At 38.0% G+C, this 15,055-nt stretch overlaps 1 protein-coding gene across 5 annotated transcripts in view; it reads right to left on the bottom strand.

Annotated features, from left to right (window-relative positions):
• SPIDR (scaffold protein involved in DNA repair) overlaps positions 1-15,055 on the bottom strand; it is a 499,470-nt gene that overhangs the window by 443,452 nt on the left and 40,963 nt on the right. For 4 of the 5 annotated variants that reach the window (XM_033203530.1, XM_033203531.1, XM_033203528.1 and 1 more), the window contains 2 exons: positions 9,615-9,794; positions 6,821-6,984 (listed from right to left, as the gene is read on the bottom strand). In XM_033203530.1, coding sequence (XP_033059421.1) covers positions 6,821-6,984; positions 9,615-9,794 — 344 coding nt within the window. Of the gene's footprint in view, positions 1-6,820; positions 6,985-9,614; positions 9,795-15,055 lie in introns of those variants that run through there. The other variant, XM_033203533.1, reaches the window with a different exon arrangement.

Genomic DNA, 15,055 nt, shown 5'->3' with positions numbered 1-15,055 from the left:
CCAGATTCATAAAGCAAGTCCTTAGAGACTTACAAAGAGACTTAGAGTCCCATACAATAATAATGGGAGACTTCAACACTCCACTGTCAACATTAGACAGATCAACGAGACAGAAAGTTAACAAGGATATCCAGGAATTGAACTCATCTCTGCACCAAGCGGACCTAATAGACATCTATAGAACTCTCCACCCCAAATCAACAGAATATACATTCTTCTCAGCACCACATCGCACTTATTCCAAAATTGACCACATAATTGGAAGTAAAGCACTCCTCAGCAAATGTACAAGAACAGAAATTATAACAAACTGTCTCTCAGACCACAGTGCAATCAAACTAGAACTCAGGACTAAGAAACTCAATCAAAACCGCTCAACTACATGGAAAATGAATAACCTGCTCCTGAATGACTACTGGGTACATAAGGAAATGAAGGCAGAAATAAAGATGTTCTTTGAAACCAATGAGAACAAAGATACAACATACCACAATCTCTGGGACACATTTAAAGCAGTGTGTAGAGGGAAATTTATAGCACTAAATGCCCACAAGAGAAAGCAGGAAAGATCTAAAATTGACACTCTAACATCACAATTAAAAGAACTAGAGAGGCAAGAGCAAACACATTCAAAAGCTACCAGAAGGCAAGAAATAACTAAGATCAGAGCAGAACTGAAGGAGATAGAGACACAAAAAACCCTCCAAAAAATCAATGAATCCAGGAGTTGGTTTTTTAAAAGATCAACAAATTGACAGACCACTAGCAAGACTACTAAAGAAGAAAAGAGAGAGGAATCAAATAGATGCAATAAAAAATGATAAAGGGGATATCACCACCGACCTCACAGAAATACAAACTACCATCAGAGAATACTATAAACACCTCTACGCAAATCAACTAGAAAATCTAGAAGAAATGGATAATTTCCTGGACACTTACACTCTCCCAAGACTAAACCAGGAAGAAGTTGAATCCCTGAATAGACCAATAGCAGGCTCTGAAATTGAGGCAACAATTAATAGCCTACCCACCAAAAAAAGTCCAGGACCAGATGGATTCACAGCTGAATTCTACCAGAGGTACAAGGAGGAGCTGGTACCATTCCTTCTGAAACTATTCCAATCAATAGAAAAAGAGGGAATCCTCCCTAACTCATTTTATGAGGCCAATATCATCCTGATACCAAAGCCTGGCAGAGACACAACAAAAAAAGAGAATTTTAGACCAATATCCCTGATGAACATCGATGCAAAAATCCTCAATAAAATACTGGCAAACCGGATTCAGTAGCACATCAAAAAGCTCATCCACCATGATCAAGTGGGCTTCATCCCTGGGATGCAAGGCTGGTTCAACATTCGCAAATCAATAAACATAATCCAGCATATAAACAGAACTAAAGTCAAGAACCACATGATTATCTCAATAGATGCAGAAAAGGCCTTTGACAAAATTCAACAGCCCTTCATGCTAAAAACGCTCAAGAAATTCGGTACTGATGGAACGTACCTCAAAATAATAAGAGCTATTTATGACAAACCCACAGCTCATATCATACTGAATGGGCAAAAACTGGAAAAATTCTCTTTGAAAACTGGCACAAGACAGGGATGCCCTCTCTCACCACTCCTATTCAACAGAGTGTTGGAAGTTCTGGCTAGGGCAATCAGGCAAGAGAAAGAAATCAAGGGTATTCAGTTAGGAAAAGAAGAAGTCAAATTGTCCCTGTTTGCAGATGACATGATTGTATATTTAGAAAACTCCATCGTCTCAGCCCAAAAGCTCCTTAAGCTGATAAACAACTTCAGCAAAGTCTCAAGATACAAAATTAATGTGCAAAAATCACAAGCATTCTTATACACCAGTAACAGACAAGCAGAGAGCCAAATCAGGAATGAACTTCCATTCCACAATTGCTTCAAAGAGAATAAAATACCTAGGAATCCAACTTACAAGGGATGTAAAGGACCTCTTCAAGGAGAACTACAAACCACTGCTCAGTGAAATCAAAGAGGACACAACAAATGGAAGAACATACCATGCTCATGGATAGGAAGAATCAATATCGTGAAAATGGCCATACTGCCCAAGGTGATTTATAGATTCAATGCCATCCCCATCAAGCTACCAATGACTTTCTTCACAGAATTGGAAAAAACTGCTTTAAAGTTCATATGGAACCAAAAAAGAGCCCGCATTGCCAAGACAATCCTAAGTCAAAAGGACAAAGCTGGAGGCGTCACGCTACCTGACTTCAAACTATACTACAAGGCTACAGTAACCAAATCAGCATGGTACTGGTACCAAAACAGAGATATAGACCAATGGAACCGAACAGAGTCCTCAGAAATAATACCACACATCTACAGCCATCTGATCTTTGACAAACCTGAGAGAAACAAGAAATGGGGAAAGGATTCCCTATTTAATAAATGGTGCTGGGAAAATTGGCTAGCCATAAGTAGAAAGCTGAAACTGGATCCTTTCCTTACTCCTTATACGAAGATTAATTCAAGATGGATTAGAGACTTAAATGTTAGACCTAATACCATAAAAACCCTAGAAGAAAATCTAGGTAGTACCATTCAGGACATAGGCATGGGCAAGGCCTTCATGTCTAAAACACCAAAAGCAACGGCAGCAAAAGCCAAAATTGACAATGGGATCTCATTAAACTAAAGAGCTTCTGCACAGCAAAAGAAACTACCATCAGAGTGAACAGGCAACCTACAGAATGGGAGAACATTTTTGCAATCTACTCATCTGACAAAGGGCTAATATCCAGAATCTACAAAGAACTCAAACAAATATACAAGAAAAAAAGAAACAACCCCATCAAAAAGTGGGCAAAGGGTATGAAGAGACATTTCTCAAAAGAAGACATTCATACAGCCAACAGACACATGAAAAAATGCTCATCATCACTGGCCATCAGAGAAATGCAAATCAAAACCACAATGAGATACCATCTCACACCAGTTAGAATGGCAATCATGAAAAAATCAGGAAACAACAGGTGTTGGAGAGGATGTGGAGAAATAGGAACACTTTTACACTGTTGGTAGGATTGTAAACTAGTTCAACCATTATGGAAAACAGTATGGCAATTCCTCAATGATCTAGAACTAGATGTACCATATGACCCTGCCATCCCAATACTGGGTATATACCCAAAGGATTATAAATTATTCTACTACAAAGACACATGCACACGTATGTTTATTGCGGCACTATTCACAATAGCAAAGACTTGGAATCAACCCAAATGTCCATCTGTGACAGACTGGATTAAGAAAATGTGGCACATATACACCATGGAATACTATGCAGCCATCAAAAAGGATGAGTTTGCGTCCTTTGTAGGGACATGGATGCAGCTGGAAACCATCATTCTTAGCAAACTATCACAAGAACAGAAAACCAAACACCGCATGTTCTCACTCATAGGTGGGAACTGAACAATGAGATCACTTGGACTCGGGAAGGGGAACATCACACACTGGGGCCTATCATGGGGAGGGGGCAGGGGGGAGGGATTGCATTGGGGAGTTATACATGATATAAATGATGAATTGATGGGTGCTGACGAGTTGATGGGTGCAGCACACCAACATGGCACAAGTATACATATGTAAGAAACCTGCACGTTATGCACATGTACCCTAGAACTTAAAGTATAATAAAAAAAAAAAAAAAATCTGTGTTAGTACTGAGAGGCTCATGAAGTCCAAGTGATAAAGCTAAAGTAAAAGATAAAGATAAAAAGCAAATATCACACATAAATATAAGAAACAAGAATAGTGAAATGAGGTAAGGCAAAGACTTTCTATTATTGTGATCAATGTTTACAATTATTAGATGTACAGATTAGCCAATTTCCACCTGTCCTTTTCAGTCCTCTCATCAGAAAGAAAGCAGAGTGTAACACAAATCATTATTTCTACTTGTTATCAATATAAGTAAAAGACTAAGTCTTAAGAGGATGAAGAAAAATCTGAATATCAATGCTTTGGATGTTATCTATGAAGCTCAGATAGCCACATGGATTCTGCTTCCATTATTACTAATAATTGAAAATTGATGGTACTAATAAAATATTCTAAATAATAAAAAAAAAAAGAAAATGTAGTGTATCTTCACAATGAAATACTATCCAGTCTTAATAAAGAAGGAAATTCTATCATTTGCGACATGAATGAACCTGGAGGACATTACGTTAACTCAGATAAGCCAGGCACACAAAGACAAATACAGCATCATCTTACTTAAATGGGGAATCTAAAAAAGTAGAACTTAATAGAATTGGGGTAGAATGTTGGTTACCACAGGCTGGGAGAGAAAAGTGGATGGGGAAAGGGAAGATGCTGATTAAAGGGTACAAAATTTCATTTAGACAGAAGGAATATGCTTTAGTAATCTAATACGCAGAATGATGACTATAATAATAGTGCATTGAATTTTACAAGATTTTAAAATGTATAGGCATGCAAAAAAGCAGAAATATACAACCCATAAGGAGGCGAAATAGACACAGAAATGACACAGATAGATTTACCAAAATAGCCATTAAAAAGTTATTATAAATATACTCTATGTTCAAAATATAGAATGTATGACATGTTAAGGAAAGGCATGGACAATATAAAAAGACTCATATCAAACTTCTAGAAATGAAAACTACAATGTCAGAGATGACCAACACACTTATAGTATTACCTGCAGAATATACTGAAGAATTTTTAAAAAGTTATTTAAAAAAAGAATTAAAAAAAACTTGAAGATGTAGCAACAGAAACCACCCAAAATGAAGGGGACAAAACAAGGACAGCAAAAATGAGACATGACACATTAAGCAGCCTAATTAATATACGTGTAATTGGAGTCACAGGAGGAAATGAAAAGGGGAGTCAAAAAAAAAATTTATTGAGAAGTAAAAGCCAAAAACTTACCAAATGTGATGAAAACTACAAACTCACGTATATGCAGAAAAGAGTTAACATAGTTGGCCTGAAGTAGCTATCCTTAGAAAACCCTGCTTGCAAAGCTGGTCCTTGCCTAGCTTCTGAAAACAGATTTCAGGAGAATCTTCATCATTCCATAAATGATAAATAATGGTGGGTCACTGTGCCTAAACTGTGCAAACAATATGGTTTATACTGAATACCCATTTTCTTTCTGAAGTCTGGAATTTGGGTAGATTCTAGGGAGAGGGTACCTATGTTACCAGTCCCTAATAAAAACTCTGAGTCTCTAATGAGTTGCCTGGTACATAACACTTCACACATGTCATCTAAACATTTTGCTGAAAGAATTAAGCATATACTGTGTGACTCCACTGGGAGAGGACTCGTGGAAGACTGCTGATTTAAATTTGCATTCTTTTGGCCAGGCATGGTGGCTGACACGTGCAATTCCAGCACTTTGGGAGACCAAGGTGGACGGATCCCTTGAACACAAGGGTTTGAGACCAGCCTGGGGAAGATGGCAAACCACATTATACAAAAAATACAAAAATCAGCCAGACGTGGTGGCACATGCCTGTAGGACCAGCTACTCTGGAGGCTGAGGTGAGAGGATCACTTGAGCCCAGGAGATCAAGGCTGCAGTGAGCTATGAGCGCACCATTGCACTCTAGCCTGGGTGACACAGCAAGATCCTTTTTTACACCCTTTTTTTCACCCTATTTTTGTATCCTTTCCACGTAATAAATGATGGCCATGAGTATGACTATATGCTAAGTCCTGTGTATCCTCCTAGTCAACTGCTGAACCTGGAGGTGGTCTTGGGGAACCCCCAAAACACCATAGATTCAAAAGGCTTGACAAACACCAACTGAAAAATCATAAGGCATATCACAATCAAACTGCTTAAAACCAGTAATGAAGAGAAAAATCTTAAAAGGTCAAGAATGAGAATAGCTTCAAGGTTACTGACAGCAACTTGAGCTAAGATAATGAAGCAATGCCTTCAAAACTTCGAAGGAAAATTATTTCCAACCTAAAAATTCTATACAAATTTTCAATCACACATCAAAATATGACAAAAGCATCTCCTGACATACCAAATAATTCCTCAGAAAGTTATGGTAAGATGTGTTCAACCAAAACAGGGTGAAAACTAAGAAAGAGGAAAACATGAAATCCTGGATAAAGGAGCACAATACAGGACAGAGGTCAATAAATTCCCAGAATGATAGCAAAGTCCAGGTGACAATGTTTGCGAAAGGAGAGAGGACACTGAGTTCAAACTGGAGCAGCTAGGAGGTTGTGGGAAAGAGTTCTCCAAAAAAATGAAACTCACAGAATGCCTGCTGTCTGAAAATCTTAACAAGAGAGCTGGGCAATGATGAAAAAGTATTTTTTTCCATCAATAAGTAAAACTAGATGAACAAAAACCAAAATGATTATTAAGTCTAGGGAAAGCAAATAGTTGCAAAGGATAATAATATTTCCCTTGGCTATCAATATTATTTATTCACAATTGTGTAAATTGCTGAATATAATCTAACCAAACTTTGATATATCTGCACTGGGAGAACAGTAGGATAAAAAAAGTTCAGTGTGCAGTGAGGGTCGGAAGAGAGCGAGAAGACAGATCAATATTTATCCATGTTGAGAAGTACAGCACAAGCATGTTACTTAGAGATAAGTGAGTAAAGAAGAAAAGAATTCCCTAAGAGTCAAAAGTGGTTGTTCTTGAGGAAGGACAGGAAAATACACACACACACACACACACACACCACACACACACACACAAAACAGCTATGATTAGCAAATGTTATACAGAGACTAAAAGTTTTGAAATAATTCATTCTTACCTTGGGAAGTTCTGATAGCTTCTCATCACTTGTCAAAGACTGATTACTTGCACAAGAAGCACAGTCTGAGATTTCCACAGCACCCTCGTCATCTTCAAATTCATTACAGTCACTAGCCTCTGACCTGTCACTGTCAATCTCCCAGTCAACACACTGTAATTCACCTAAGAAAAACAATTTTTAACTTGCTTAATTATCTCCTTAAATCTTTCACTTTTAAATCTCCTTTATTCTTAGTAGTTATCCATATCACTCAGTAATTTTAAAAAACATATTTAGGGCCAGGCACAATGGCTCATGCCTGTAATCCTAGAGCTCTGGGAGGCCAGGGTAGGCAGAACGCCAAAACTCAGGAGTTCAAGACCAGCCTGGTCAACAAGATGAAATGCTGTCTCTATTAAAAATACAAAAAATTAGCTGGACATGGTAGCGCACATCTATAGTCCCAGCTACTCAGGTGGCTGAGGCACCAGAATCGTTTGAACCTGGGAAGTGGAGGTTGCAGTGAGCCGAGATCGTGCCACTCAACTCCAGCCAGGGCAACAGAACGAGACTCTGTCTCAAAAAAAAAAAAAAAAAATGTAGACAGTGAAAAGTATATTTCTACTCTTAAATCACTGTTTCTCCCAAATCTTACCCCAACTCCAACTTTAACTACTTTTATTGTTTCTGTATCCTTGTAGAGTTTCTCCAGCATGTTTAAGCAAATAAACTATGTATTGTTATTTTTTCCTCCTTTCTTACACAGCTAGACTTTTTCACTAAACATAATTAAGAGGATGTAGTAGGATTGCTTGAGCACAGGAGTTTGAAGCTGCAGTGAGCTATGATCCACTGCACTCCAGCCTCGGTGACAGAGCAAGACCTCATCTCTTAAAAAAAAACAGCCACTATAATGATCTTAACAGACTGAAGGTCCAGCCACCACTGAGAGAAGCAGATGCATAATGGCAACTGCTTCCCACATTAACATCAAATTTAGTCATGGAAGCCAGGCAGGGGAACACATTAGAGATTTTCCAGGCTGCTGAACCTTCCCAACAGGAAGCCAGGGACAGACAAGGGAAAAACACAAGTGCCCTCAGAGCTGCCGCCAGTATCACACATCTTTGCAGCACTCGTTCATTCATTCACACCTTCATTCATTAGACAAAGCAAGTGCCTAAAAAGAGCCCATCACACCATTCAAGATACTCAAAATACGAAATAAATACAAGAGAGAAAACAGCACCATCCCTAGCCTGAAGTAGCCCAGATTAATACATATTGCAATGTGATGCATGCTATGAAATAACTGGGGCTTTCATCACAAAACTTTTGTGGTCACAAAACTTTTAAAAAACAGGAAGACTGCTACTATTACACTTATATTTGCATTTTACAGATAAGGAAATTGGATCTCCAGTAATTTAAGAGATTTTCCAAAAGTTATAAAAACTTTTAGACAATTGGTAAAAACCAAATGGAAGGGAGGCCGGGCACGATGGCTCACATGTGTAATCCCAGCACTTTGGGAGGCACAAACCATACCATTTACCCATAAAAAGCATAAACTTTGCATTCTGAAATGTATGAAGACAAACCAAGAGTTATGTAACAACAAATTTCATTTACTATGGTCGAATTGCTATCAGCTTATATATAATCTTAAAATACCACTTCACCTGGTAACTACTAAAATGTCAATGGAATTAATAGTTACCAAAATGACATACAAAGTGGCCAAAAGAATTTAACTACCCTCCCGAGAAGCTGTCTCTGTACAAACCTAACCCTAGATAACTAACATGATCTGTCAAGAGTTAAAAGTCACAAGCTTATTTTGAAAACATTAAGATATTTAAATACTCTATAGATTATTTGTATATTTTAAAAATTCTAAAAGAACATGATTTCCATAATTCTACATCTGTGGTTATCAACTAGGGGTGATTTTTGTCCTTCAGGCAACACTTGACAACATCTGGAGACATCTTTGGTTATCATCACTGTGGTTGGGATCCTTTACCTAGCAGGTAAAGGCAAGGGACACGGCAGAATATCCTACAGGCAGAGGAAGGTGCTACTCCCCATAACAAAGAATCATCTGGCCCAAAATGTCAAGAGTGTCAAAGATAAGAAACTCTGCTTTCAATTGTCTAAAACATGACACAATATAAAACGTCATCTGAACAGAAATTTGTCAGTACGTTACACCTCTACCACACACTGGTTGTCACAGTATTTACCCAACAGGTTGGGAAGAAGGCAGCGTGGGTGTGGCACTGTGTAGAAGGTGAAAGAACTGGCTATGGAGCAAAGAGACCTAAAATGGAATCCCAATCCATTCCATCAGTCCAAGCTTAAGTTGTTAACTATAAAAATAATATCTGTAATACCTATCTCCTAGAGTTGTTTTGAGAAATATTAAACAAGAAAATGTTTCTGAAGTGTTTACCATAGAGGGTGGGACTCAGTAAAATCCTATTAGAAAGGAATTTAATTTTCATTCTCTGGGACAAATGCCTAAAGGTGCAGTTGCTGGGCTATATGGTAATTGCATGCTTATTCTTTAAGAAACTGCCAGACTCTTTTCCAGAGTGGCTGTACCATTTTACTGTACACCTGCAATGTACTGGTGGTGATCCAGTTCCTCCACCACCTCACCAGCATTTGGTATTGTCACTATTTTTTATTGTAGCCATTCTGATAGGTGGAATGTTAATGATAAATAGTAGAAAGGAATGTAAGTTTCTTCCAATATTAAATCCAATATTTAACAGAAACTGGATTTCTAACAAAATTATCAATTTACCTTCACTAGTCCCATCTTCTGGACATACAATGTTCCTGTTACAAAATCTGTCTATTCTAGAGCAATGTCCATTATCTCTCTGTAATTGAGAAAGTGTCTTATCTTCATCCGACAAATCACTTCCACTGGAACTCCATGTTATGTCTGTAAGCCCACTGGTGCTTTTAGATGTGGTAGTTTCTGTTGAAGAAAAAGAAAGCACATAAATATCATCTCCTTATATGGTCATTTATCAGAATACAATTTTATGCGTGTAATTTTGCCAAAGTCACGAATACACAAAACTCTGTGATAGGAAAAGCAATGTCTACGTCAAATCTTTCTACCTAAAGTTCTATGTACAATCTCACTAACATTCTCTGGGTTCGAGAAGAAAAAGTAGAACTGGTTAAGTTATATAAAAAAAGGAAAGTGACTAGAGCACAAAAGAAAACCAGGAAAATAAGACCTGAAATAATATTTTATAAAAGTATAACTTCCTGGGGTATTTGATGAAAACAAAAAATTTTTTAAAATGCAAAACACAAAGTCAAAACTTATAAGTAACAGGAATGTTTCTGTGTGCTTCCTTTGCCATGCTAAGAGCTCTGGGAGCAGGGTGCTTAAAACACTTAAGACCAAATATTGTATTTAATTACACTTTTTATTTTGAGATAATATTAGATTCATATACAGTTGTAAGAAATAACAGAGAAAACTCTTGTATCCATCACCCAGTCCCTCCAATGGTAACATCTTGCAAAACTATAACAACACAACCAGGATACTGACACTGATCCAGTCAAGATACAGATCAATTCCACCACAGGATGCCTTGTATTACCTTTTTATAGCTACACCATCTCCTGGCCCCATATCAATCCCTGAACTCTGTCAACCACTACTCAGTTTTGCATTTCTGTAATTCTGTCATTATAAAAATGTTATATAATCGAGACCAGCCTGGCCAACATGGTGAAACCCCATTTCTACTAAAAATACAAAAAATTAGCCAGGCGTGGTTGTAGGTACCTGTAATCTCAGCTACTTGGGGAGGCTGAGGCAGGAGAATTGCTTGAACCCAGGAGGCAGAGGTTGCAGTGAGCCAAGATTGAGCCACTGCACCCCAGCCTGGGCAACAAGAGTGAAACTCTATCTCTCTCTGTCTCCGTCTCTCTCCCTTTCTCTCTCCTCTCTCTCTCTCTCTCTCTCCCTCTCTCTCTCTCACACACACACACACACACACACACAGACACACACACAGGTTATATAAATAAAATCACTATATAACCTTTTAGGATTGACTTTTTTCACTCACAATAATTTCCTAGATATTCATCTAAGTTATCAACATTTATTTTCTTTTTATTACTGAATAGTACACCATGATACTATGCACCATAGTTTGTTTAATCATTCACCTACTGAAGGACATCTGTGTTGTTTCTAGTTTGGGGCTATTATGAACAAAGCTGCTTATAAACATCTGTGTACAAGATGTTATCTAAACTTGATTTTCATTCTCTGGGACAAATGCCTAAGCATGCAGTTGCTGAGTTATATGGTAATTGCATGTTTAGTCTTTAAGAAACCACCAGACTGCTCTCCAGAGTGGCTGTACCATTTTACTGTACACCTGCAATGTACTGGTGATCCACTCTCTCCACAACCTCACCAGCATTTGGTATTGCCACTATTTTTTATTATAGCCATTCTAATAGGTGGAAAACCTAGCCAGAATGGGTCTATTTCATCTTGGTAGAATCAAAAGTCAACAGCAAACTTTTCTGATATTGATCAGAAAAGGAATATATACCTAATAAAAATCAATTATTCTATTTATATTCATAATTATAAATATAATGCTAAAACATATATATGTACATATATACATACATATCCTATGTGGTATAATATTTGATATATTTCAAAGCACATTTCAATACACTATGAAATGAAGAGATTAGATATTTATAAAATTCACGTTTTACAAAAAATAAATCTAGGCTTCATCAGATACATATTTACAGAACCCCTCTGATACAGTAAACCATAAAGAAACAAAAAAAACTCCAGTCTAGGCAACACAGTGAGACCCAATCTCTACAAAAAATTAAAAAGTTAACTGAGCATAGTGGTGCATGCCTGTAGTCCCAGCTACTTGGAAGTCTGAAGCAGGAGGACGAGTTTAAGAGCAAATGTTTGAGGCTGCAGTGAGCTATGACTGCACCACGGCACTCCATCCTGAGTGACAGAGTAAGATCCCATCTCTAAAAAAGAAAGGAAAAGAAAAGAAAAGAAAACTCCTTCCCACAAGGAACATGTATGGTCTGGAAGGAAACACTAACCACGAAAAAACTAACACTATACCAGACGTATGTCATGGAATAGTGGTGGCACAAAAAAACTGAATATTCCACTTTGCATTGATCAGGAAAAGAGGATTCACTAACAAGATGATGTCTGAAAAAACAGTATTTACAAAGGCAAAAAACATGGAATAGTCAACATTTACTGAACGCTTACTACTTTGTGCCACAAACATCTAGAATTACTGAAGTGGCCTATTGTTCATGTTATAAAAGGAAAAATAAACTATTCAGAACATCCTAAGAATCTATATCTATCTAAAAAGCTAATAAACTGAGTACTTGCAAGAGACATTATCGATCTCTATCATTATTGTGCATTTGAAAAATAAGTCAAGAAGCAAGTTATCGGCCAGGAGTGGTGGCTCACGCTTGTAATCCCAGACTTCGGGAAGCTGAGGCAGGTGGATCACGAGGTCAGAAGCTCAACACCAGGCTGGCCAAGATGGTGAAACCCCATCTCTACTAAAAATACAAAAAATTAGCCAGGCGTGGTTGTGGGGGCCTGTAATCCCAGCTACTCCGGAGACTGAGGCAGATAACTGCTTGAACCCAGGAGGTGGAGGTCGCAGTGAGCAGAGATTGCGCCACTGCACTCTAGCCTGGGTGAGAGTGAGACATCATCTCAAAAAAAAGAAAAAAGAAAAGGAAGTTATCACTATTTGCAAATTATAAAATGAATTCATGGAAAAGTCAAGAAACCAACTGAAAAATTACTACCATTAATAAGAAAGTCCAATAAAGGTGGCAAGGTACAAACTATGATACGAAATCAAATTTAAAGCAGTAGAAAAAACAATAAAATACCTACAAGAAACTTAAGTGTCGCACAGGAAGTCAGGGACCCCGAATGGAGGGACCAGCTGGAACCATGGCAGAGGAACATAAATTGTGAAGATTTCATTTTAATATGGACATATATCAGTTCCCAAAATTAATACTTTTACAATTTCTGTACTTCAATCTCTGAACATAAATTGTGAAGATTTCATTCTAATATAGACATTTATCACTTCCCAAATAATACTTTTATAATTTCTTATGCCTGTCTTTAATCTCTCAATCCTGTTATCTTCGTAAGGTGAGAATGTACCTCACCTCAGGACCACTATTGTGTTACACTGTATAAATTGATTGTAAAACACATGTGTTTGAACAATATGAAATCAGTGCACCTTGAAAAAAAAGAGAACAGCGATTTTCAGGTAACAAGGGAAGACAACCATAAGGTCTGATGGCCTGCGGGGTTGGGCAGAATAGAGCCATATTTTTCTTCTTGCAGAGAGCCTATAAACGGACATGCAAGTAGGGAAGATATCACTAAATTCTTTTCCCAGCAAGGAATATTAATAATTAATACCCTGGGGAAGGAATGCATTCCTGGGGGGAGGTCTATAAATGGCCTCTCTGGGAGTGTCTCTCCTATGCGGCTGAGATAAGGACTGGTCTCCTGCAGTACCCTCAGGCATAATAGGGTGGGGAAAAAACCCACCCTGGTGAATTTGAGGTCAGACGGGTTCTCTACTCTCAAACCCTGTTTTCTGTTGTTTAAGATGTTTATCAAGACAATACGTGCACAGCTGAATATAGACCCTTCTCAGGAGTTTTTGATTTCGCCCTTTGCCTTATGATCTTTGCTTTGCCCTTTGCCTTGTGATCTTTATTGTCCTCAGAAGCATGTGATCTTTGTTCTTCTTTTTGCCCTTTGAAGCATGTGATCTTTGTGACCTACTCCCTGTTCGTATACCCACTCCCCTTTTGAAGTCCTTAATAAAAACCTGCTGGTTTTGCTGTTCAGGTGGGCATCACAGTCCTACCGATATGTGATGTCACCCCTGGAGGCCCAGCAGTAAAATTCCTCTCTTTGTACTCTTTCTCTTTATTTCTCAGCTGGCCAACCCTTAGCGAAAATAGAAAGAACCTACGTTGAAATATTGGGGGTGGGTTCCCTGATACTTAAGAGACATGTAAAACCAAACTATACGTTTTTAGACTTCAAAAGAACATAAAAGAACAACCTGAAAGACATATACTAAGATTTTGGATGATTTGATCAGAAAAAACTGACCTCACTGCCTTGAGGCTGAGCATCTTTTCATACATTTGAAAATCATTTATATCTCCTTTTTTGAAAGTAGTCTCTCCATAATCATTATTTTTGCAATAGTTATCTTTTTTCCCCTAGATTAAGTTCTGACAGTTCTTTATGAGAAAGATCAGCCTTGGTCTGTGACATGAGTCACAATATTTTCCCTGGTTTTTCTGAATTTTAAATTTTGTTTATGTACGTGTAATTTTTTATAAGAGATGTGGTCTTGCTATGTTGCCCAGGATGGACTGCAGCATCTGTACACAGGCATGATCACAGCACACTGCAGCCTCAAACTCCTGGGCTCAAGTGATCTTCCTGCCCTATACAATACCAGATATATACATGTAATTTTGGCCTTGCTATTTTTCCCTTTATGTTTAGGTGAATTTACCAGCTTTATTCATACAGTTCCTATGTTATGAGTCATTCATTGAAAAGCACTTCCCAAATGTAATGCCTTTTTTCAGCCAGCAGCTGTGGTGCCTGAGAGGCACACCCAGGCACTTTAGCTTCTGGGTCCATGTTCTTAACCATTATGCGTGGCTCCCAAGTCAGAGAGACCTGCAGTTGTTTTCACAATTAGTTTAGTGTGAGTATCTAAGAAAATATGTAACTGTCTGATGCTTATGTACCATCTAATTTAAAAGACAGGATAATCATTAGTTATGTCATTCAAAACAAGACCAGGACTCTAGATTTATAAACCCATGAATTATAGGCACCTGACTGCACAACTAGACAGTTAAAACCACTATCAGAAATTGATTAGTAACTCATTTTACTTGCTGAAAAGAGGGTGTCCTTGATATCAAGGCTCATTCTAATGGAACCGGAGGATAAATATTAGCCAGACTGAACATTTCTGGGTGCCCACTGTGGGCTAGGCACTGTCCTAGCACCCAGTGTTATGAGCTGAACTGTGTCCCCGCCCCCAAAATTCGTATGTTGAAGTCCTAACCTTCTGTACCTCAGAATGTGACTTTATTTGGAGACAGGGTCTT

The sequence above is a fragment of the Trachypithecus francoisi genome, unplaced genomic scaffold (genome assembly GCF_009764315.1).
Source record: "Trachypithecus francoisi isolate TF-2019V2 unplaced genomic scaffold, Tfra_2.0 Lachesis_group7, whole genome shotgun sequence".
Taxonomy (NCBI): domain Eukaryota; kingdom Metazoa; phylum Chordata; class Mammalia; order Primates; family Cercopithecidae; genus Trachypithecus; species Trachypithecus francoisi.
This window is presented reverse-complemented; position numbering and strand designations above follow the sequence as displayed.